The sequence below is a fragment of the Chelmon rostratus genome, chromosome 3, assembly GCF_017976325.1.
Source record: "Chelmon rostratus isolate fCheRos1 chromosome 3, fCheRos1.pri, whole genome shotgun sequence".
NCBI classification, from domain to species: Eukaryota; Metazoa; Chordata; class Actinopteri; order Chaetodontiformes; family Chaetodontidae; genus Chelmon; species Chelmon rostratus.
The window spans coordinates 20,006,723-20,032,173 of record NC_055660.1 but is presented as its reverse complement, the minus strand read 5'-3'; the positions used below and the strand labels follow the sequence as shown (position 1 = coordinate 20,032,173).

Here is a 25,451-nt window from a genome sequence, read left to right as displayed (position 1 = left end):
CCTGATGGGGGTCCATATTTCATTGTCAATTGCTCCTGTTATCATGCAATGCACATTCACTCGCACTCTGCATCAGTGTGAGCTTTAACTGACGTGCCAGTCAGTCAGCCCCATTAAACCCCAAAGCAGTCCCTGGGCAGCCCTTTTGTCTTTGCTATTTGTTCCCCTCAGCAGCACTAAACAGCGGCTCCCACAACATTCACTCCAACTAAACAACCTTCGCCTCCCCGGAGAGGTATACCTTCTCCTTTCCCACCTCTGCTGGTGGCTTTAATGAAATATGCAGCTGTCTTTTAATCAAAACAAGGCCAATTTGCATACGGACAGCAAGGGGCGGGGGACCCACCCCCCCCCCCACCCTGACCCTCCCGCGAGCTGGCTGCAATCCAGGCAGACGAACGCCCTGATGTCGCAGCGGCTGGAAGGAGATGAAGACGAGGCGGAGGAGGAGGAACGGGAGATGCGGGAGGTGTGGATGTGGGCGAGGGGAGGGGACGGCGGAGTAGGAGGGGCGGGAACATGGCTAGGAACAAGCAAAATCCAAATTAAGCAAACGAACAGATGGATGTGGCACATTAGCATACATCAACAACAAACAGGGGCGCCATGCTTCGTGTCCAGCAGTGTTGAGAGTTGGCAGGGCTCAAGGGTAAATCGGGCAGAGGAACAGAGAACACTAGTGGTCTGCGTGTGTGTACACATGTTTGTATTCGCATACATAAACTGGTGATTTTAAAGGTGCTGATTATCGTAGTGAGAACAAGACGGCAAAAAAAAAATTACAATCGTCAGCATGCACAGTTTTAATAAATGCAAAGCCATTAACGAACGGCGATTAATTACCAACAAATTACCTTGCGTCGATTACTCTGGAGCCGCTGTGCAGCGAGGCGAGGGCTGTGTGAGCGGGGCTAAGGGGAGCGATCTTTTGTTTTTGGTTGTTCTTGCGGCTGAGGACTGAGAAATATGCAGATATAACAGAGTTCTCTGCTGTTCTGTGTGTGTCTAAGTGGCTCTAAAGGAGACCAGGGCTGACGAAAGATGTGTGCGCGTGTGTGTGTGTTTGGGATTGAGAGGAGCAAGACAACTAGCCACTGGTGCCACACCAGCACAGACAGGCGTTGGCTCGCTCCACGATAGGCTTTCCAGCCAGATGGTGAACTGGGCTGAGTGAAAGCCTATCTGGTTGGCTTGCTGGCTGTCTGGCTGGCTTGGTGGCTCATTGGCTGTCTGGGTGGGAGAACTCTGCCTGGTAACGACGAAGCCAGTGAAGGAACAAGGAAAGCTGTGTTTTTTAATACTGTGGGGTTCTTTTTCCTCTCTCTCTTTTTCCTTTCTTAAAATTTGGCTCTTAGGTCCTTTTGCATTTGGCATAAATTTCTGCACAAAAGGATTATACAGTAGCATGTATTTTTCATCTGACCATTGCAGCCATTACAGACTAAGACACTGACAGATTACAATGGTGGACAAGGAGGAATGGTGTGCCTGCATAATTCCTACATGAATGCAACATGAATCATTGTTTTCCTGCCAGAAGACACTGGTAACGTGCCGTCATGGAGCAATATGGTGGTGGGTGAAGTGCAGTGATGTATTAGGCAATATGATCCAGCTGAGACACATAATGTACCTGCTGTTAGATTTGGCATGGATTTCTACATTTCTAAAGCAGCACTGTGGTGGAGGGAAGAGGCGAGCCACGCTTTCCTTCCTGAGAATTAATCAGTACCGAGTTACAGTTGAGCCAGTTGCATTTTTCTCATCCCACTGAAAAAGCTATAACCCTTGTGAAATAATCAGCAAGCCCCAGTGGGAAAAAAAACACCCAAACTCTTACCGTACCTTCCAACTGCCCCATCAATGCTGTCAATCCAGCAGACACATCATCACAGAGGTCCAAGTCCAGCCAGCCAGCTGCGGACAGACTGCTCACCATCTGAGAGAAAGGGATGAAACACATTTCATCATGCTGCCAAATTCAAAGGGTCATCAGATCTGCCTTGCTAGAACTGATAAAACTTAAAATCACGTCATGTGGCTGAATGTTGTTGAATGCCCAAGTCGTTCAGACCTCCCATTGTTTCACAGTCTGGCGCTACATGTTGCAGTTGGATCTACCATTACTGGTGAATGCTGCAAAACATGTTTAAAGCTTCCTGCGGGAAGCTTCCTGCGACTTCTGTCAATACGTTTGCAAGAAATTAGGGCTTTGACGAGTGCTGCTGACGATGAGTCAATACTCAACTGTTTCTGAACTGCTGAGCAGGCCAATGCAAGCTCTGAAGAGTCAGCCATCCCGCTGACTTCAGTTCAGATGATTACAATAGAAATCATTCTGAACTGCCACGCAATGCGTGCTGACTTACAGCTCCCGGGTGGGCTGAATGTAGGGATAGATGGATGACTGACTGACTGAACTGCTGACACCAGGTTTCAAGGAGCCATCTGGGGATCATTCTCACTTGATAACACGTCTCCCTAAAAATAATGACATTATAAATTTACTTTAATCACACAGAGGCCATTTTGGGCACTAAATGTAATCTGGAACAGCAAGTAGCAGAAGACCTGCCAGTTGTGCATTTCATATGCACGGCTATCACTTCAAACAGCTCCCATAAGAAAGAAAAAAAATATATATATTTGGGGATAAAAACCTGAAAAAGAACCCAATCTCATGGTGTCATGAATGTGGAGAAATACAGGGGTTCACATAATAGTCTATATGTAGCCGCTAACAGCTAGCTAACCTGTAGGCAGGTAGCTAGTAGCTAAATAAGGAGGCCTGCTAGCCTCTGGGACCCTGGCTAGTAGCTGAATAAGGAGGCTAGCTAGCCTATAGGTAGCTAGCTAGCTAGTAGCTATATAATAAAGCTAGCTAGCATAGACTAACAACTAGACGTTCAAATGACAGGAGAAGCAAAGCGTGCGACAGTATGACTTACTGGAAGAGTCGTGCTCTTGATTGAACCAACACATTTAGCACTGGGGTCCTCCATCAGTGTGTTTACAGAGCAAGCAAAAGCACAGGCCTTATATGAACACCACAAATGGCTCATTCTTGATCAATTATCCAATGAGGGGTGGGTACAAGAAGCCTGCTGCACCTACAATGGATACCTTTCAAAATAAAAGTTTGCAGAACCTCAAAAGTTTGCCTCAGGAGGGATGGAGGAGAATTTTCACATGAACATGCATTCAATAAAGATGAGTATTATAAGTTGTAGAAATTTTATAGAAGGTTTTTCATATTACTTACAATTAATAATAAGTTTGAAATACTATACTGTGCTCAGTTTGTGTTGTTGGTTTTCCACTGAAGGTGAAGTATCTGGCCTTCATAGCTTGGATAATTGATAACACTCAACCATCTGTTATGAATATACTCAGTTGCCAATGCATTACATACACAAAGCTAAAACTACTACAATCAGCAGTCCAGCAATAAATTCGACCTTCCTGAAAGTTATAATGTTGAAACTGTTGTAGAGAGGTGTTGATAGCAATACCTGATGTCATGTGACTACATAAGGGTTGTGCTTTTATCCAGTGTTTAAAAAATCCTGATGAAGGCCATGTGCTGAAATGTATTGGCTGAATAAAGTCTTTTCCAGTAAGTCTGTTACCACTGCCAAGTTATCTATCATATTTATAAACTATAAGAGAGCATAGACAGGTTCATGGTATCTACAGGAATATTGTTAGTGCCTGTAAAGATTTAGAACACATTTCCCGTAAGTCAAACATGATCTTTGTGTCTTTGATCAGTGGTTTTCTATTTGTCTTTTCTGAGGAGGTCACACATGTTGGAAATGATTTTCTCCCACAGTTATTTCAGTTTTTTCCACAATCTGCCGCTTCAAGAAGAAGCTCTGAAAGCTGTTTGGCTCAGGCAGTCTCTCTCTGTGCCATACGGTAATCCGTCTGGTTTCTGAACAAATCTCTGCTGGTGTCATACAGTAAAATGCTGTGTAGACTTTGGCAGAAAATGGGAAATTCATGGTTACGCTCGCAGTAACTACACAGCTTATAGTAATAGCCTACAGACTGTGCAATGTTTTAATCTTTGCAGCACCTTTTACTGTCAGATTTACTGCACTATTACATGAATTTTCAATGCAAAAAGTCGTTGAATGAGATGAAAATATGCTGTACCGGTGGGAGAATACAGATGTCAGTTCATATGCACCACCCAATTGGCGCAGTACCTGTGCCAGCCAGCCGACCAGGCACTGTCATAGCAGTGCCACAGTTGTCATTATCACTCACCTTCATGCTTCCGGATGGCTGCCTGGGAAACTGTTTAGATGGAAGTGTCAACGTTAGGTGAGTGTTCAATAGATACTGATTTTCTGGAACTTCCATTGTCTCTCACCTTCACATTTGTCATTTGTCACCCTGGTGGCGTTGTCCTCAGCACAGAGGAGTTTCAAACCAATGAATCCTGCACAGAGACGGCAGGAAAAGGCACAGCGGGGGCTCCAGTGTGTGAAAGGGTGACAATGACCTTCGACAAACAACGCTCTCAACACATTACGATCAGCAGGGTAGTTGAGAAAGAGTGTGACAGGAGGTGTAAATGAGAAACCCCATTAAACCAGTGCTGTGTGAGCATGGTGTGATGGCACTGCAAAGCTGTGCATACAGTATATCCTCTCCGCTGGCTTTGAATTGCGAATGTTTTCTTTTAAAAATATATATGAATGCAAACAATTATGAACTGAGTTCAAGAAAAATGAGCTGATTTCTTAAAGGTGCAGGAGCCTTTACATCAAAATGAAAGTTCATCAAAAGATCTTGTTGATACAGTTGGCAAATGCAACTCACCATAGCCTACAGCAATACAGTATAGTGTTTTCATCTACCAGTGTCTTGATCACTAAGAACATTATTGAATGCTTTTATAATTCATGAAAAACAGCCACTGTCTCTGTTACAATTTAATTATTTCACTTTTTTTCATGCACTAAGGAAACAGTTCCAAAATGTATTTTTCACACAATGACATTTGTTAGTTGTCTTATGTCAGTGGAAAGCCAACAATGTTGGTCTTTAGTTTCAAAATTGCTAAAAGAGCTTTAAGAAGTCACACCTAAGTTCACTGCAGGAAGCGATGTGTTTAGTGGCTTATTCCTTAATTAGAGGGACGATACCTCTGTAAACATTCAAATATCTAAATTTGTTTCAAACGATTAGACAGTGATAAAAAAGATTTGGCTCCATCAATCAGAATGTAAAAGGTTACATTTCATTATTAAAACAACTAATCAAATATCGTTGTCATTTTAAAATTAGTTGCTAACTTCACCCTCCCTTCCACTGAATTCACTTTCTAAATTTTTGACAATCAAGACAATCAACTTTAAACAATAAAAATATCAATCTTTATTCTTTGAGATATGCATATCAAAGATAAAACCTTAATCTATAATACCATAACAAATTACACAAGAACTATACAACAGTAAACAAAGTGTAACCCAATAACTTTCTCTGGATAAAAGACAATAGTTCTCTTGCGTTCTGAAATGATCATCTCTGGAGTGCATGTATGTAAAATATTTCTGTTGTGACTTAAAGAGGCAGAAAATACACTTCTATTTTTGTTACAAAATTTTGACAACGCTGTAAATTTAGATGTAGCCTATATAAAATATCCCTCAAGTTTTTCCACAAACATTAACAAACACATGATGTTGCATCATGATATTTTATGGGTATTATTTATATTTGGCATAAATTCTTCCTCTAGGTGGTAGTAAAACGCCCTCCTCTGACAAAATGCTTCAGGCTTGCAAAGTGGATTTCACCATTATAACCTAATCTAATCTATTGGCAGGATCATTTGTAATTATCAGTAATCAATGTATAAATGTACACCACTTTTTTTTCCTTTGGCGCTAGTTATAGTGCAGCCTAGCAAACAGGGTACAACATACTGTATGAATGCAAGCAACAAAAAACAAGCACTGTCTAAAGCTAAAAGATCATCACTGTTAAAGACCTGCAACAAACCTCTGGAAGCCAATAGCTGGAATGAAAGAATTAAACTGATTACACTTAACACACACATAAATAACTATTCATAAATCAACTCTATATACTGTATGTGCTTCTCTTCAGAACAGAAAAATGGACTTTTATTTGGCTTACAGTCAGAAAAACAAAACAAAAAAAGGACAAAACGGCTTCATGGGACAACAGTTGCACAGATTGCTCCCATCTTACACAATAATATTAGAACATGAACGACAGCAATAAAATACAATAATAAATGAGCGATGTAAAATGCAAGTTATGACAGTATTACACAACATTGGCATTATATGGGAGGGAGAGGGAGAGAGAGAGAGAGAGAGAGAGAGAGAGAGAGAGAGAGAGAGAGAGAGAGAGAGAGAGAGAGAGGGAGGGTGGTTTGGCATCATAACACAACGGAAAAATAACATGAGGGCTCATTTTCCCGGAAGCTGCTCCACACTGCTACTGCTTTCTCTTTTTTTTTTTTTGTTTATTATTTTGCAGTGTGGAGGTGTCAACAATATCTTTACTCCATAATACTATAAACCTAATCTAAATATCCCTACGTAACCCTGGTATCTGGACAAAACTATACATCACAACACAACGCAGACCAGGCCAGTGGCACTAACAGTTACTCCTAGTTTAAAGCTAATCTAGTATCATCTGATGTGCTCTACTTCATTTTGAATTTTGCCATTTGTTCTCATCTGGACAGCCCTGCATTGCTAAATCTCCTGCCAACCCAAGATCCTGCAATGGTATTCTGTACCCAGCAGGCTTTTTTTCCCCAGTCACACTTGATTCTGATCAAAATCATGCACTTTGTTTCACTGATGATTCACTTAAATCTTACTTGCATGGCTACAGCACCCCACTGCCGTCCTGATGGTCAGCGAATGCTCTGAATAATAAACCTAAAGTCAGCAATGAGACAGGGATGGATTTACTATTGTTTATATCTGACAACTTTCAAAGTTTATTGTAAACGATCCTAATTGCACTGGGCAGTCCGGCAGATGGGAAAAAACAGCAAAACAAGGAGTTCTGTACAGTATCAAGTGATCGGCAGGGAAGACATGATTTTGCTCAGAATTGTAATGATGGAAAAAGAGCCCACAGTAGGAAAATGTGGAGATTTACTGTGCATCATGTGTCTTGTAACTTCCTGATAAATTAAAAGCTGTGGTTAGGTAGTTTTTTGGCAAAAAAAACAACAAAAAAGTCCTTCTAGGCAACAAAAATGGGCTTCACAGCATGGGTGTGTGTTTGTGGGCTCATGTAAACAGAATACATGCGTGAGTGTATGTTTTGTGCCTGGCTGTGTCCTCGTATCTTAAATTGAGGATTTGGCTCCTCACAGGACCCTCTACATCTCGTGGGACAGGGCTTCGTGCTGTGCAGCCACGCCGTTGGCCTGCAGAGTGCTGGGCTGCTCCTCAGGCTGACCGTTGGCCTTTGGCTGAACATGGTCAGGATGGTCGGATGGGTGTGAGCTGAAATGGGCGTTGGATTCATTTAGGCGCCGGACACGATATGTCTCATAGTGGATGCTGCCTGTGATGTCCTTGATGTTCTGCATGTGTGTCCTGTAAGAAAGAGGACAGTGTTCTTGTGTTATTTTTTGTGTTTTAGCTCAGCGGTTCCCAAGGTGGATGCAATGGCACAAGCCAAAATTTCTGCATGGTTTGTTCATTTTATTTTAGTTTTTTACTGTGCATTCTAACTGCACTTGGCTCATTGGCCTATAGCTTTTTTGTGAATAGGGGAAGCCAGCTGGAGCACACTGGAATGCCTCATCTGCAAGAGAAAGTTATCATATGCTGCGCCAATTGTGCCGAGTGAGCTCTTCAGGAATGTAAGCGAGCTAAATAAGAAACAGAATCAACACGTGATGTTTTGTATGCGTGTGCGTGTTGTCCTTGAAAAACTAAAAAAATTACTTGAGAAAAAAAGAAATACATTTAACCATTTAGCACACTTAAATTTTGTTCATTGCCCTTTTAACATTGAAACATCGCATTTTTATGAGAGACTGCGAAATGCCTATATGTAATCATGTTAATTTGCAGAAAATTGTGTTAACAATACATTCAGATGGCCATTTTTACCGTGCCTAGCATATGCATTCACCCTCCTTGGACTTTTCCACATTTTGTCGTGTTGCACATTTAAACAGAGCTCATTTGGGTTGTATGTAATGCACCTACACAAAATACTCTAAAAGTTTGATGTGAGTGTGGATATATGACATGGTTTTCAAAATTATTTACAAATAAAAATTCTGAAAAGTGTTGTGCATAATATGTATTCACCCCCCTTGCAGTGAAATCCCTAACTAAGATCAGGTGCAACCAGTTGCCTTCAGAAGTGACATAATGAATTAAACAGAGTCCACCTGTGTGCAGTTTGATCTCAATATAAATACACATGTTCCGTGAAGGCCTCAGAGTTTGTTAGAGAACGTTACTCAACAAACAGCATCATGAAGACCAAGGAGCTCATCATACAGGTCAGGGCTAAAGCCAGTGGAGAAACATCCCAAGCTTCCAGTCTGACTGAGCTTGAACTATTTTGTCAAGAAGGAGGGGCAAAAACTGCAGACTAAAGAAGTTGGTAGAGACATACCCCAAAAAACTTGCCACTGTAAATGCAGCGAAAGCATTGAGTCAGGGGTGGTGGATACTTGTGCATCCAACAGATGCTGCTTTTTTTGGCTTAATTATTGTGTCACAATAACAAGTGCGTACATAAGTCAGCGCGATTTACGTTGTATTAATCAAATGGTAAAAAAGCCCAATAAATGATTTGAATTCCAGGTTGTAACACTGCAAAATGTCGTCCAAGCGGGGTGAATACATATGCAAGGAACTGTGGGGCTGCATGTGAATTCATGATGTGAAAATGAGGGTACCAAGAAAAAAAACTGGGGGTGAGGGTATGGCGAAAGCTTGGGAACCATTGTTTTAGCCTTTAAATCAGGAATACTATATTCGATTTCTGCACAACATATAAGCTAACATTCACTGAAAAACCAACACTGTCTAAGGAAGCACTCGCTTTGGAAAAAGAATTGAATTAGTATTGATTTCAGGAAAGTGAAGCTTCATGGAAACTCAGTGCTGTTTCCAATTAATTAAGACACATCTCCAAAATAAAGCGAATCATTTCTAATCTAGCAGGAGGTTCAGTCCATAATAGGTCTTTATACACCAGTTCCTATATATCATAAAATCCATTAAATAAATGTAAATGTGTGATGGAAGCTCACCTGATGAGGAGGTCTCGCAGGTAAGCAAACTCACAGTGTGCAATATTCTCCACTGCAGAGAGAGAAAAGAGGAAACATGAGCTAACACAACATGAATTACACACCACAAAAATAACCCTGACTGGAAATTATGTCCCTTAAAACCCCTTCTAGTCCAGCTCGCCTGTCATTCCTTAAAGCACCACAAAAGGGCAGTGTTGCTCACAAGTCAAGTGAAGGACATCCCCTACCACGGCATCTCCAGCAATTTTCTTAAGCCAAGATAACACACTCCTCCACTTTGGAGCAATTTAATACATCTCGGCTCTCGTCTATATTGGAGAACTTTAAGTGAGACGTTTTAACAAACTCCCAGTGACAGGCTGCTGGTGCCTCCAGTAGGGCTAACACGTGTTTGAATTATAGATTATGTCAAGAATGTAAATGAAAAAAGGAGGGTGCTATTTATGTAAAGCTTTGAAATCCAGGGGCAGGAAATTAAATTCTCTTTGAAAGGAGGAGAGTGGAATAACTGCTGGGTCTGTGAGTGCTGATTAGTGGCATCGAGGGAACACTCTACTAACTTGTGACAAGCTGCACTGCTGCCCATGAAGGAGTCCCTATACACAGTAAAATATATACATTCAAATGCATGCTTTCCCTACTTCCTCTTCTTCCTCTGCCTCTAATTGTCCCCTCAACCCCTGAAATTAAACACTTTCTTCTCCACTTGTGATACATGGAGACTTGACTCCTGGCTTCTCCTCTGAGGCCTAAATTATGATGCCGGTGCCGACAAGTCCGGCAGCTTCCTCTCTCTTCCTTCTCCTTGTTCCCTCTCTCTCACCGCTTGGCTTTACCAGAATGGAGCCATTGTTCTTTCAGCCAGACAAGACGGCATTTGTCCCACAGTCCGTGTACTTCACCTCTCTCGCCCTGCTGTTCTGTGGAGTTGACTTCATAACACTTGCTGAGAGAGCAGCAGTCACCTTTAAATTCTTAACACTAAAAGCACTCATGGCACTACCTGAGAAATGTCATTGTTTTAGGGTGTACGACTTCCTTGTTTTAGCTTGAACTAAATGTATTTCTGAAGCTGAAGTAAGACCAATGTAGTGGAAGTAAAATAATGGAAATCTTTAGTGTTTTATCTTGTTTGTAGTCCTTTAAATATTGAATAGATTAATATATCACAGTGCCTCCTGCTCACTTGCCCACAGGAGTCTCGTGAGCCGCTATGTTGGTGGTGAAAGTGCTCAAAAACTTAAGTAAACATTCCTATACAACAGGTTAAAAATATTGTGTATTGTATTTCATAGGCTTATCATATGCTTTTAATGTAAGATCAGCAGAAAACAAAAATGCAGAAACCCTTCTGCATTGCCCTGGCTGTGCACCCAGGGGGGGCAGCAGTGAACTCAAGTAAAAGTACATCAACATTGTTCTAAATTACAGTAATTGAGTAAATGTATTGAGTTACTTTATCTTTTTCAGAGCTGAACGTTCGCTGAGCTACATGGATATGTGTTGAGTTGTTGTGTCTCAAAGTAGCCTTGAAGGTCACATTCCTAATGAACCAATCACAACAGCTCGCAGATGAAACAGACACGCAGCTTTCAAAGATTCTGTGAATAATTTACAAGATAGTAAAATGGTTTATTTTATTAAGTGATTTATATTTTACGATGCATTTATAGCACAGCTGATAAACCAGAGCTCAGTATGCACCGCAGAAGAGTGTGCTGAAGTGCATCCTGGGAAGGAGAGTTTCTTTGTGTGTGTGCGTTAAACAGTGATAGTCCCTTGTCCAGGCCTCCTTCAGCTCTCTCTCTCTCTCTCTCTCTCTCTCTCTCTCTCTCTCTCACACACACACACACACACACACACACACACACACACACACACACACACACACACACACACACACACACACACACACACACACACACACATATGCACTCCCACAGGTGAGGTGAGGACATTCATTTGCTGAGAGCCTCCTTGGCAGCGTGAGCATGCAGCGCAGGCCAACAACTGTATGAAAGTTAATGTGTGCAAGTGTGTGTGTGTGTGTGTGTGTGTGCATGTTTCATGTTACAGTCTGTTATCCCAGCGGATGCAGAAAGTCCTTGTAAATCTCTTCCTCCTGCCTCACACGTCTCCCTAGTTACAGACTCAGAGAGACGTGTGTAAACAAACGCCTGGTAGTCAAACAGACGGTTAAACCAGCTGGCCAAATTTTAAAGCTGCACTTACTAACTTTCCACATGTTGAAAACACACCAGAAATGAGAATCCGCCATCCTCTTTGTGAAGCTGCTGTCAGTACGTTGTGTGAATTTCATGGACTGACCAGGCAGCGTGCATGTGATCATGTCATCGATCAGAGTGACAAAGTTAGATGGCCTTGGCTCTGTCAACTTAACAAGTGCGACCCAGGTGTGAGAACTGTGAATGAGCTGTTTTAATGCTCAACCCAGCTCTGTCCAGCGGGCAGATGGACATTATAATGTATTATCTCTCTCTCTCTCTCTCTCTCTCTATATATATATATATATATGTGTTTGTGTGTCTTAGGACTCGTGTTTTACCCTCGATGGTGCCCCACTTTGTTTTCCTTCCCAGGATCCTCTTGCCGTTCACCTGGTACTCTTGGTCACTGCCCACAACAGCAAAAGGGATCATCTCCTGTTGAGTGCACACATGCAAACACACGCATAAATGCACATTGAAGTCATTGAGGTGTAACCAGTGACTTGTTTTCAGGTCATGCGTTGGTTGTTTATCTTTGCTAGAACAAGATGCTGTAATTGACAACCATGGCTTTTTCCCCCCAAATAAAAACAGAGAGAAAAAGAAGAAATGGCATCCAACAAAGGCTTGAAGTTTAAACCTGCAAAATGCACATAGTGATGTGTCAAGTGCTGAAGCCACAGGAAGATGTCCTCTACTGTGGCTGTTGAAAACTGAGCCGGTCGCTGTGAGCTTACCCTGATTTTGTCATTGATCATCCTGTCCTCTGCATCCTCGTCAAACTCTTTCTGAGGGTAAACATCGATTCCATTGGCTCGCAGCTCTTCCCTAATCTGCAGAGAGCCAAGCACAGTGACACACAATGACAATCAAACAGGCCTAATCTATATAGTAACAGCACACAAAGTGACCAAATTAATCAGTTCAATAATGGATAATTGGCCGCTCTAAAGCAGTCTTTTAAGTCTTGGTAATCAAATTTCAGTGAGGTTTATCTCACAATTGTCAAAAGTTTCCAGGCCCAGACCTTTCATCCATCATCTCACCATCCCCACCACAACGCGTGAACACATTTGGGCTTAATGTACTTGTGCTGAATCCTGTTTACACGCAGGTATTTAAGTTTAAGCTGCAGGCTTGAATTGAAGCTGCTCTGATCCACGCGAGGACTTAAAAAAGGCTTGGTTTCATTATGGTGTGGTGACACTAAGTGGTTCCTAATATCCTCGACACGCAGGAGTTAACATGAAGGTTAACCGCTCTTAGGAAAAAAAAAAAACATCTCGACAGAGGTATGCTTATGAAATGGCCACCCTCATTCCCTGTATGTCTTTATAATGACCGAAACTCAGGCGCGGACGCAGAAAAACAGTCAGACAAGCTTCTGGGAGAAATGTCCTTTTAATGAGTGACTGTTCGCTCCCACAATTACTACTCTGACAATTTCCACTTGGTCCTTGATCAAACATCTCATTGTTTATCCTTGGAAGCTTTCTCAGGCTCACATTATAGGATGCAAACCGAGTGAAATTCTACAAAAAGCCACATCAACTGCTGGTTAGGATAATACGAACAGAGACTCACAGCTGGACGCACTGAGGCCAAACGTTTAATAGAAAAACCCTCTTTTTCTGTTTGCGTGTCAAGTTGCTGCAGGGAAAATGGTGAAAAAAAAAAAACATTTGGCATGAGAAGCTTTTAGTCAATAATCTTCAGGGTCATGCAGAGCATGTGCAGCCAACCAAAACAATCCAGCTACAAGCCCCGCGGCCTACGTTCTCTGCCAGGGCCTGGTCCAAGCCGTGCTTTGTTCTTACTGGATGGTGTTACAGGCATCAGGGGGAAAACGGTAGCCAAGACACCCATCGTGCTTCTCTAAAATGAATAAAGCTGTTAGGGAAGTCTGCAGTCTTGGAAGAAGGGATGGAGAGATAAAGGAAATGATGGAGGAAGGCAGGTGGCTGTCTGCCTCCTGCGGATTGAGAATTATCCAACAGAAGCACAGCGAGGAAGGGCTGCACGGGATGACCGTTTGAGACTCGAGCCAGGTGGAGCAAGAATCCGTTCAGGGAAAGCCATGATAAGGAGGTGATGGCTGTGATGTTAGCATGGGCGGTTATCAGCCTGAGGAATATCATTTTATGTTAGTTAGCTATGAATTAGACGACGGAAACATACCAAGTAAATGCAGAATAACCCCCGAGAAGAACAACAACTGACTGCTCAGCCTAAAATCTGCCTTTTATACGAAAGCCTGCCTTCTAATGTTTAGTCTGTATACGTTCACTGAGTTTGGCCACGCAGTTTGGTTTATTGTAGCAGCTCCTGTGATTTAAATTATATGTACATTTAAAGACAAATTGAAACAAGACAAGCAGTCAACAGCCATGCTAGCTGCTCTGTGATGCTTAAGCATTTGAGCTAAATGCTAATCTAAACGTGCTAACAAGATCGCAGTGACATAAATATTTCACAATTAAGCAGGCAGTCTATGTTCATTGTGTTCACCATTTATTTTAGAATGTGTTAGCATGCTAACATTGGCTAATTAGCACGGATGACAAATGCTAGCATGCTAACACTATTAGTTAACACCAATAACAAAATCCAGCGTGGGGGAATGCTTTATTTTTGCAGATATTTAAGTAATAAACCAAAGCACTGGACCAAATTTGAAGAGTCAGGGGATCACCAATATAATTCATCTTCTAGATCGCGTGAATATATGCATGGTGGTGCTAGATCATTAGCAGACATCACCTGAGACCCTTGAATACTCATCCATACAAATTTTGTGCTCATCAATCCGATAGTGGTTGAGATATTTTAGTCTTTAGCCTGGATGTGGGCTGTGGACTGAATGACCGCTAGTGTGGCTAAAAAAAAACATGCAGGACTTTGAAGATGAGCAAACTGTAAAGTGTAAAGAGCTTTAACTTTCACCAAAGTACCAAAAACAGGGAAATAGTTTGTAGAACTGATAAATATTCATTGTTTACTAAAACGCTTCTCTCTAGCTCCTTTAATTCTGGTCATGTTTCAGAGAGGTCACGTCTTGTGCGTGCACCACACTGTGGAGATCTCTCTGAACTTGGCTGACTTTTAAGATCACCCAGTAATTGGTGATGATAGGGCCTGCCTGCTCGGCTGGGCAGAGGTTCCCCATCTAAAAAAGAGCCAGACGTAAGATTTGTGGATCGCCGCTCAGTAAATAAGTGCTTCAAACAAATAGCTCATAAATGTTTCCGTCTGGACTGAGCATGACTTTCGAAGTGTTACAGTTATAGAGATGATACAGTATTTCCATGGATGGGCAGGCCTACAGCGTGGGTCTGCCCATATGGCTTTTGTTTGTGGTGCCTGGCAGCTCTTCATATGTTACCGACCTGTGGTTGCGGACATGCGTGCACGTGTGTTTGCAGGGGGAATCCGCCGACTGCTTGACCCACTGATGCACTCATCCATTTATTTGAAGCTTCCTTAAACGACCTGCTGCAGTTTTTTGCAGGTGTGATGGGAGGAAATTATGACCAAATATACTAATGCCACGGGCGAAAAACAGCACACACACACACACAATATTTTCACGTCATTTGTAAAAGCACCACTGCCATCTGAACACCCACGCTCATCCACAAATGCACACTGACACACTCCTCTCACCGTCTGTTTGAAGTAGTCCCTCTCCTCCAGGGTGAGTGTGTCGGCCTTGGCGATGACGGGGACGATGTTGACCACCTTACTGAGACGCCTCATGAACTCGACATCCAGAGGCCTCAGACTGGAGGAAGACAGAGATGACAACTTAAAGAAAACATATGTAACTGAATGTGTCTGCTGTTTGGATGCACTCCAAAATATGAAATCTGAAAAAAGAAAATCTGGAGCTGCAGAGGGAGCCAGCAAGTACCACAGAATGGTTAATGCTCACAAAAGCAGCAGGATGTAAAACTTATCTCATTTTATTTCTCAGAAAATAAGCTTGGTGTTTTTCATTTTTTTAACCAACGGACCCTTTTGGCACAAAGTTTCTGCTGTTGAAAGCTAAAGCACGTGAACTCCTAGGATATTAGTGTAATGAAACAGAGTAGCCACTAGAGGGCATTCATGGTCTTTTCCATTACATTCAGACCACCCTGGTCTCTCATGCTGACACTCTGCATACTGCATTAACATATGCTGCTGCTTCTTGCTTATAGTCACGGGAACCATTCACTGTTACAGTCTCCTTGTTGTGATTTCAGTGAACTGCAGAAGAGGGTGTACATTCATGGTGAGGGTTAATGCATAAACCAGTCGGCCTAATGAAGCTCTTTTTTGCTGTCTCCCATCTGTCCTTAATATTCTGCTTTCACTTAACTCAGAGCAAATCTTGACAAAAGTATGTTCTCCACATATTTGTATTATATCAGTGTTTCATGAAGCACTGATTAGCGTTGTCCTTAAATCACTCTGCACTGTTCCACACTGCTGTTCCGTTCCTGTATATTTCCTTTTTCTCTCAGCCCTCCATGTTTTTTTTCTGTGTCAACGATGCCTCCAGTTGCTCCTCCAGACAGACTCCCCTCATGCTGTCTGCTCTGCCCTCCAATTAGCCACTGCCAAGCCAAACCAGCCTGGTTCAAAGACCCAGGGGCAGCTGGGGGAGAGGCCTGGCAGGTCCTCCACAATGACTGACAAGCGCATCGCCATGAACATAGGATGAAACACAGGGGAGCATGTGTTACACAGAGCGAGAGGCAGGAAAGGAGTAACACAGCTGCACAAAGGTAAAGAGAGATGATACAATGAGCGATGCGTTCAACCAGAAACTGAGAGCACTGCATCCCCATGCATTTTTCATACTGAAGGGACAACTGGCATATGACATATGCATGCAGAGCTGATGATCTGTCCATGTTAATATTGAATATAAATTATATAACTGCATATATAAACTGTCTATGTACAGATGCTTGAACGTGCTTAAACTGGCATGTGAGCAGCGTCGCATGCATGACTGAGCACACATGCAACACATTCGTGTGTACACATGTATCTTTGCGCATGAACATATGCTGTGTGGACAGTAAATATGTATGTATGCACGCATGCACACATGACCACTTAAACTGCTTGCATGCACAAATTCTTGTTTTTAAATGGTTGGAGAAAAAAAGTAGTCATGCTCCTATAAATGGAGAACGAGCTCTGCAGTCAAAGGAGAAGTGGAGAAAACAGCCAACCACAGTGCAGATACCTCTCTCCTACTTCCTCCTTTTCTATAACAGATCAGAAACCAGCTCGGAGTTGATGAGAGTCATGTTGCGGCCTAATTTTTGTCAGGACGACATCTCAAATGAGGCAACAACAAGGCTGCCCAGAGGGAAAGCAATGTGGCTGGCCCTGCCATCATCAGAAATGGCTGCTGATGCCAAGGCTGTGTTCTGCTTCGCTGAGTGCCGTTCATCTATCTGAAACCTCAGATGCAACTTCAAAGCAAATTGCTGACATGCAAATTCCATTAGAGCTCGATAAATACAAAGTGCTGGTTAAAGCGCTTCAGACAAAAAGACAATAAAAAAACAACAGCAGCAAAACAACATATCACCAACCATAGTGGCCGAAGAGAGCTACAAGGGAAGATTGGTCATCATTTTCCTGCCTGTCATTCTTGGACTGTGGTCACACGGCAGAGGCATCCAGAGGCTTTTGGCACTGTTTCTGTGTAATTGGTAACAGGCCCTAATTTAAAACTTGAACTGCCGTTACTGTGTGAAGCGAAAAAGGGAAAAATAAGCAAAAAGAGAATAATAGAATGCAATTTCTGATTTGTTCCATGAACAAGGCTAAAATCAGTGGGAGGCCAATAAAACGTGTCCAGCACAAATTTAAGTGTTATGTTGTTTATGTAACGTTGAAACTGGATTGAAAAATACTTTATGCTTTCTCCATATGTAAACATATACACACACATACTTGAAAATGTCATTATATACATCATCCATGTGCCAAGTCACAACAGTTGCTCCAACAGATGCACCCTTTGTTCTCCTACAGCTCTCTGGTTGGCTCTAAGGAAGACGCCACTTCCTGCCAGATGTTTGCATCTTTGCTTTCAAAATAAGTGTGTACTTTCATGCATTCATGTTTCAGCAGAGTGTCTGTAGAGCTGAGAGATGGAAGCATAACAGATCCACAAAGAGAAAGAGGAGTTGAGTGTTGTTGAACGGGTTGAACTGAGCAGCTGTAAGCAAGATGACACACAAACACAGTCAGGGCATCCTCATAAGTGCCGTTACACAAGTGTTAGCATGCCCGCTGCCCACTCGAGACCGCTGCCTGCACTACTTTACGCGAGGATGCGGGGATACACACAAACACGCATTCTCTGAGGCAGCAGCTGCAGCGACGAGAGCAGATGATGAGGGTGTCTGTCGAACAGCGGGACGCACAGATACACACACATGTCATCCCCTCACTCATAGAGAGAGCGTCTGAGTGGACAACTGTTAAGTTAGCGGTGTGCAGAAATATGAAGCAGCAATGAATGGAGCTGTCACAGAGATGCGCAGTCAAGACGGTTAGAGGAAGGGTGTGTGTTTACAGTTGGTGCGTGTGGCTGTTTTCTGTGAATTTATCTGCATGTGTGCAATACTCCAAATCAGGATTCCTGCGTGTGTGCATTGAGCCTTGAGTTGTGCATCTGTGGCTGTACATTCCTCAACCCAGAGTGCACATGAGGACACACCCGGCGTCGCTGTTAAATTCAAGCAAATTACGACCTGGACAAAAAAGGCCCTTATCTCTGACCAAACAGCGGGAGAAGTGTGGTTTGCGTTAGTCCATTAAAGTGCAGCAAACAGTCGCCACCTGGTTGTGTGAAAGGAGACTTTGGTCATGACTTGTTTTCTTTCTGTAAGGCATTTCTTTGATTAATTTAATCGGACAAATCTTGTGCAGCCACGGGACAATCTTTTTCTGCTCCGGCTCCAAACACAAGTCTTTTGCTGGCACACATGCTCTTTCAAACAAGCTCGTCTCTGGCCACTCGAATCCAGATTAATACCGAAGGCACTCAATAAACAATCAAATCCAGACCTCTGATGCAGCATTTTTCACAAAGCAAATTCAGCAGAAAAAACACTTCTCAGCCCCAGAGATTAATCAGTATGCTCAGGTAAAAGGTCAGCATATTTAACATAGATATGCTTAATGTTGCCAGAACACTATTTCTGCAATTTAAGACAAGACCCCCTCCACTTCCTGACAATTGTTTCCGTGTCTCTCGATATCCCTCAACTATGAGAACCGTAGAGTCCAATTTCTTTGTGAAATCTGACTCTTCAAGTGATACTTCAGTGTCTCTCTGAGGAGATAATGAGTTCCACATGTGGTCTCTAAAAAGAGATGAAAAAAAAAGCTGGAGAAGGACATGGTTAAAGAGCTGCGGACAGACAATAGGTCAGGGGAGATTCCCACAAGGCCTGATTCATCTGTGCAGCTGTGGGAGACATTGGTGGAATGAAGAACAAAAAGTGGGGCACTTTTTGAGGAGTGTGCATATAACGCTGTATGTGTCTTACCAGTGGCCTGTGGGAGGTATGAAGTATATGCAGCAGTGCACCCTGGAGTCCGGGATCCTCTTCTTCCTGTTGATGTTAATCTCCTCCTGCAGGTAGGCTTCATACTGGTCATTGATGAACTTCATAATGGGCTGCCAGCTGATGAAGGACACAGAGCTCAGGAATGAGAAGCTAACTTTGGAATTAGCCCACAGCCCAAACCTCTCGCTCACTGAATTACCGTGATGGATAATGTGGTACTGTGGTTTCATGCAGAGTTGTGTTCTGCAATTTTATACTCAAAGAATGTGAGTCATGTTCTGCAAAACGAGCATTTTGTCCTTTTGCCTCGATAATAATTCTAACATATCAGTCATGTTGTCGGATGCAGCTTCCCTCTCAGTTACATAAAACATGTTTTTAAAGCCAAAAAATGAAAAAAAAAAAGAAATATTTCATTGTTAATTTACTCATTAAATTCTAGATTTTTGTGAATTAATGTTAATTGATGTTCTTAGAGAGCTGCTAAAGCCTAAAAATATTATGAATTTCAGTGGCACGATGTATTTTTTTTTTGTTGGCTCACAGATGCACAAACAGTTCATTCATTCCTTCAGACAAAGTAGCCTCAACTCACCAGTTTTCATTGTTGATCTGATCCCCAAAGCCCGGAGTGTCAATTACTGTCAGCTTCATTCTCACTCCTTTCTCCTCAATATCTAGACAAAGAGCCAGTTAGTATTGCTTTTGGAAACTTCTGAAAAAGCAACAAATCAGTAGTATGACAGAGCAGCAGGAAACACGTCAGTAATTATAGTAGAAATATTTCTGCTGCAGGCTGCCGAATACGAACACTGGCCAACCGTGACTGATGGACTTGATCTCGATGGTCTTGGGGATCCTCTCCTCCGGGTTGGGCTGCACTGACTTACGGCTCACCTTGGATTTGAACAAGGTGTTCATTAGAGTAGACTTCCCCAAGCCGCTTTGCCCTGATCCGAAAAACACACACACACACACACACACACACACACACACACACACACACACACACACACACACACACACACACACACACACACACACACACACACACACACACACACGCACACACAGTTAGAGAAACTGGGAACACTCGTCACTCATGGCTTTAGCTCTAAACAGTCACGAGGGCAAACATCATTACAGACAAGAGCCTCATTCAGCTAAAATCACAAGAGTTTCTTTTAGGCTGAATATAGGTTGCATAGTGAGTGTGTGTGTATGCACGTGTGTGTGTGTGTTAATAGAGCATGACAATAGAAGGACAGCTGCAGGGTCAGACAGGCAATCTGTAAAGGCCAAGAGGACAGATGTATAGACCACACACAGAAACGTCTGCCATCGGGAACAAGCATGCAGAAGCCATTTTTAACTATTCTGGGATTCATCACTTCACTCAAACCACCAGGGGACAAATTCCCTTGAGTCGTGTCTACGGTATATTTCCGCTGCCTTTCTGATAAACAGTAAAACAAAAATGAAGTCAGCATGTTGGTGAGGAACCTCAGGACTATCTGGTTAATCCTTTTTTCATTTCATTCTCAACATAACAGACATTTAAGAAGAACAAGCTTGACTATTTTTGAATATATTCTTGTAATATAATGTATATGTTTGCATTTGTTTTCCTCATTGAGTTACAAATGCTAATTGTCCACTATGGTGGACCTCATGCATCAAGTGCTTATTATGATAATTGCGCCCATATATTCACTTAGGCTTAAATGTATTTTAAAATATAATAATAGTGTAATTTTCCCTTGCATAATACATAATAACCATAATGGAGGCTGGTGCAAGAGTCACACTTACTATACAACACCATGCAGACATACAGACTCGCTGAAAGAGAAAACTGTGCGTTCAAAATACATTTAGAATATTTTCCTCTCATGGGAAGAGTCTGCAGGTTTACTGAGAAAACACCAGAAAAAGGTGACCTTATACATTCATGACATTTCTCATTTCGCTGGTCCTTGTAACACACAAGCTGTGCTTATTTGCACTACATAAACAACTAGAACAATGGATAGGGTCCCACACATGGTCGAGATGATTTTAGCGTTTGTTTTGGTTATATTAAGAAAGTTGGGATTCTTTGTGACTGAATAATTAATAACACACACACCAACTCCTGAGCTTGTTTCTTTTCCCTCCATATTCCTCTCCGTCTGTCTGTTCACAGACCCTGTGGGCACCCACTGTGGCGTGTGGAGTGTTGCCAAGCTGTCGGCCCTCTGTGACACCCAGGACGGCCTTTTCCACCACTCTCTCCGTCTCTGTCACACACAGTCTACATTCAGTCTCCTCAGTCGTATGCATTCACACACACACACACACACACACACACACACACACACACACACACACACACACACACACACACATTGAGACACCCTCGCTGCTCTCTCCGCATGGTGGTGGAAATCAAAAGGTCAGCTGGCTGAGGGCAGGGATTAGGCAAATACATCTCATAGAGGACACCACAGTGGACAGGGCCAAGACCACAGCTACTCTAACCTTTCATGTCCTCACTCGCCATCCGAGTGACCACTCTGGTAGCCAACGGAAACTTTATTCGAATCACAAATGACGCTCTACTATGCTATATCATCCTGGCACTCTTCTTTCAGCTCATGTACATAAACAGCTTGGAATCTAACAAAGTTCAGGCAAATAAAGGTCGACAAACCCACAGCGGAGAACGGTGAATGCGTACTGGAGCACTGTGCAAGAACTTAAGATCACAAACAATCTCATGGAGCCCAGTGTGTGTGTGTGTGTGTGTGTGTGAGGCGTGACAGAACAGAGTCAAACATTTCACAAACCAGAAGTGAGACAGTTTGCTCAGGATTTTATGGAGCAGGCACAAAAGGCAGTTCAACGCTGGCCTTACAGCGAGAAACAGGACTCCAGTGAGGTGTTCGGCAACTATGTGCCAACACGTTACCCAGAAGAACCTGATAGGCGGAACCTTCCATCAAAGCTCCCGCAAGCAATCAAAAATCACTTCATGCAGGTTTAGACTCATCATTGTTCATTTATGTTGCATGCTTTTATTGTACTCTACTCCAGTGTGCCTGTGTGAGAATATTATATCACAAAACAGCATTATGTCACCAACAGGACATGTTTTATTATCCTGGAGGGGTCGGAGCACTACTAGTGGATGCATATCTGCGTTATGTAGAAATGTGCAGTTACACCGCGTTGTTTTATCAAAGTACTTTGTTTATTCCCACAAAAAAACATTCACTTTCTCACTGAAACTCAGTCTTATACTGTCACTTGTCAACATCTATAAATCAACATGCCTCACGTGATGAACGGTTTCAGTCCATATGCAACAAATCCATGTTTGGAGTTGTTGACAGGCCTTCTAGCTGTGTGTACAAAACTGTGCCCTGCGGGGCCTGAGGTCAGACTGACTGCGCTGTACATCCGCCGCCATGCCAATATGAGCCAAACATAAAGAGCACGGCTTAAAAATCCCACAGGGAAGAAGCTGAGGCTTTTCATCGTGTTCTTGTTAGGTAAACTGCATTTCAGCGGGTGATAAAACACACGTTGAGACTCCTTTCTCTGTTTAATATGTGCCTGCATGCATGCCTGTACACAGGTACATTCATGGATAATTGTGTATGTGCATGTAAATGTATGGTAGGACCAAACTGGTGTTGTGTAGCTGCTCGCCAGAGTGAGCTTCAGCTTGTCAGAGTAATTGCAATCATTATGCCACTTTCCCAGCCTGACAGCCTCCTTTTATCCACTCAAGCATGTGTGTGTGTGTGTGTGTGTGTGTGTGTGTGTTACATCATGGGCACACAAAGACATGAGCCCGTTGAGGAAGGCACCACGCTGCCTGACTCATGACAGACTGAATGAAGTAGAAACACGGAAGCAAACACATAGAGCTTTTATTCCTTTTCATCTAACAGGGCATCAAAGGACGACTGAGGAGGAGTTTCATGATAAATGCAATAAAGGAAAAGAATAAAAAGGCATTTTATTTGTTTTCTTTGACAATGACAATACAGGTACACTGAGTTTGTACTGTGTTCTGGCTTGAGACTTACTGTAGCAGCATCAGACAGAATTCAACTCGCTCTTTGCTTTGTTGCATTTGTGCGTTTTGTGTCGTTGTTGCCTCAACTGAACAACGGTTAGCATCTGATCTTTTTTGTTTGTTTGTTATTTTGCTGAATTCACTACCGAGTCAATAACTGCTTGAAACATTTGGCAACAATTACAGCCTCGAGTCCTCTCGGCTACATCTGTGTCAGTTTAGATTTCCGGAGCTTTATCCAAATCTAACATGAAGGCGTGATCAAGCTCCATGTCAAGCTCAAGGTCAGGTTGGATCATACCAACCTTTTCTCATAGAAAAGATGTATTTACCTCAATTATTTCACATTAGCAACACATGTTTTAACCTCTTACAGTTTAATTTGAATGCACAGTACCCACTAACAGCAACTAAAGCATAACTAAGTCTTTGTTAGGTTCAGGCGTGTAAAACCACTTGGTTAAGGTAAGGGGAAATGGTTCTTATGGTTAAGTTTGTGCCTCATCCATCTTGACATCCACGCTAGTTCTCAGTGTGCTATCATGACGCTGCTTCTGGCAGCGGCACTAAATGCTGCCAGTAAATTTGCTATTGCAAATTAGATGCATATGAATGTAATTTGTGGGAGCCAAGGTTAGGGTTAACAACACAAAACATTGCAAAAGCAAGAACAGTCCCAATATTTGATCTAATTTTAATTCCAAATTGGAGAACACGAGAACAGAAATCCTTTTCATTTTTCCTATTAGTTGCAGATGAACAATGAGACCTTCGGGCTGTTTTCATTAAATGTTGAATTTTAAATGTGTGACGTCTATGTCAGACTCACCCACAACCATGATGTTGAGCTCGAAGCCCTGCTTCATGGCCTTCCTCCTCATCTGCTCCAGGATGGCATCAATGCCCACGTAGCTGAAGTCGCTGCCATGGGGCTTCTCCCCCTTACCTTGTGGGTTGGGGTGGTGGGGCTTGGCGGACTCAGACATGTTGCTGTGGCTCAGATTGACCTCTGACCCTTTGAGACGCAGATGAAAGAGAAAAGACAAAGAGATGTTACTTTATGTCTTAGATATCTATGTTATGATTTCAGGGTTAGGCTGAACATGCATGACTCGTGGCACCAATGCAAATCATATTAACTGCAAAAGTTCAGTGTCGAGACCACAGAAGACAGTAATCGGAGCAGTTCATTTCCTTTGTGAAACAGGATACACCAGAAATTCACACTTATGAGCAGCCGCCTTCATACAAGTCAACACTGAAAGGTGATAATCTGTCATTTAAACTATCTGCCAAGAAACCCAGCAGGGACAGACGTGTGCACACATGTGTCAGGTGTGCATGCACACATAAAATAACAAGATAAACTTTCCCCGGTCTGATAAAGAACTCTTGTTTTCCTAGTGGTCCTCTCTCCAGTGCACATACTCAACTGTAAAACGAACCAATGAATCATTGTGAGCAGGCACACATCTGCTCCTTAATGATGCATACATTTCAGCGTGCAACAACCTCATGTTAGCAGCCCACAAATATTCTGACTTTTCAGAAACCAACGACGTGGAAGTTGTAACCAAAGTGAAGCAGCACAGCTGTAGATTGGAGGTGAATTTCATAATCATGAAAGAATGTGGAAGAAAAAAAGGACAGGCATCGTTAGGAGGAAGAGCTGCCAGCTACAAATCGCGGCTTACCTCACTTTACGGAGGATCGGTCGCGAGAAGATGAAGGGTGTGCGCCGAGGCACCGCTGCAACGAGCGAACTAAAGCGTGGCTCAACTCTGCCAAGTGTGCTAGTATGTGCTGGCAGCAGCAGGGACTCTTCCTCATGTAGGAGGAGACAACGTTTCCTGTGCGATGACAGAAACTTGTGGTGTTGGCTGTGTGAGGTTTGCAGTCACAGACACTACAAACCACAGACACATGTACCTGAAGCTTCATGCAGACAGCCAGCCTGACTATCCAGCCTGCATGCAGACAGGTGCAGTGCAGCTTTAATAGTTTGGGCCACCTTTTGGGTCCAACTCAAATAACTGAAGAGAGCTCAATGCACCGGCATCTGCAAACTTTTGCTGAAGAACACAAAAGCCTTTGTGCTTTTGACACCGTGTCGGCCTGCCTGTAACACACGTTCACAACTCTGTGTCTGTTGGTGATGAAGCACAACCAACCTACGTTTCCTCCTCAGAGATTTGCCTTCCTGTGCCCTTATAGAAGACGGAAAGAGTGAGATTTTACTAAGAGTGCTTTCTAGTTATAACTACAACTATGAGGTA

General features: G+C 42.8%; 1 protein-coding gene across 4 annotated transcripts in view; it reads right to left on the bottom strand.

The window, feature by feature from the left end:
- Positions 1 to 6,104: 6,104 nt before the first annotated feature.
- Positions 6,105 to 25,451, bottom strand: part of LOC121626069 (septin-9-like) — a 59,265-nt gene continuing 39,918 nt past the window's right edge. For 3 of the 4 annotated variants that reach the window (XM_041964439.1, XM_041964430.1, XM_041964453.1), the window contains 9 exons: positions 24,005 to 24,190; positions 19,931 to 20,059; positions 19,705 to 19,786; positions 19,089 to 19,226; positions 15,187 to 15,304; positions 12,261 to 12,356; positions 11,862 to 11,958; positions 9,293 to 9,344; positions 6,105 to 7,610 (listed from right to left, as the gene is read on the bottom strand). In XM_041964439.1, coding sequence (XP_041820373.1) covers positions 7,391 to 7,610; positions 9,293 to 9,344; positions 11,862 to 11,958; positions 12,261 to 12,356; positions 15,187 to 15,304; positions 19,089 to 19,226; positions 19,705 to 19,786; positions 19,931 to 20,059; positions 24,005 to 24,190 — 1,118 coding nt within the window. In that variant the 3' untranslated portion in view covers positions 6,105 to 7,390. Of the gene's footprint in view, positions 7,611 to 9,292; positions 9,345 to 11,861; positions 11,959 to 12,260; positions 12,357 to 15,186; positions 15,305 to 19,088; positions 19,227 to 19,704; positions 19,787 to 19,930; positions 20,060 to 24,004; positions 24,191 to 24,869; positions 24,980 to 25,451 lie in introns of those variants that run through there. The other variant, XM_041964445.1, reaches the window with a different exon arrangement.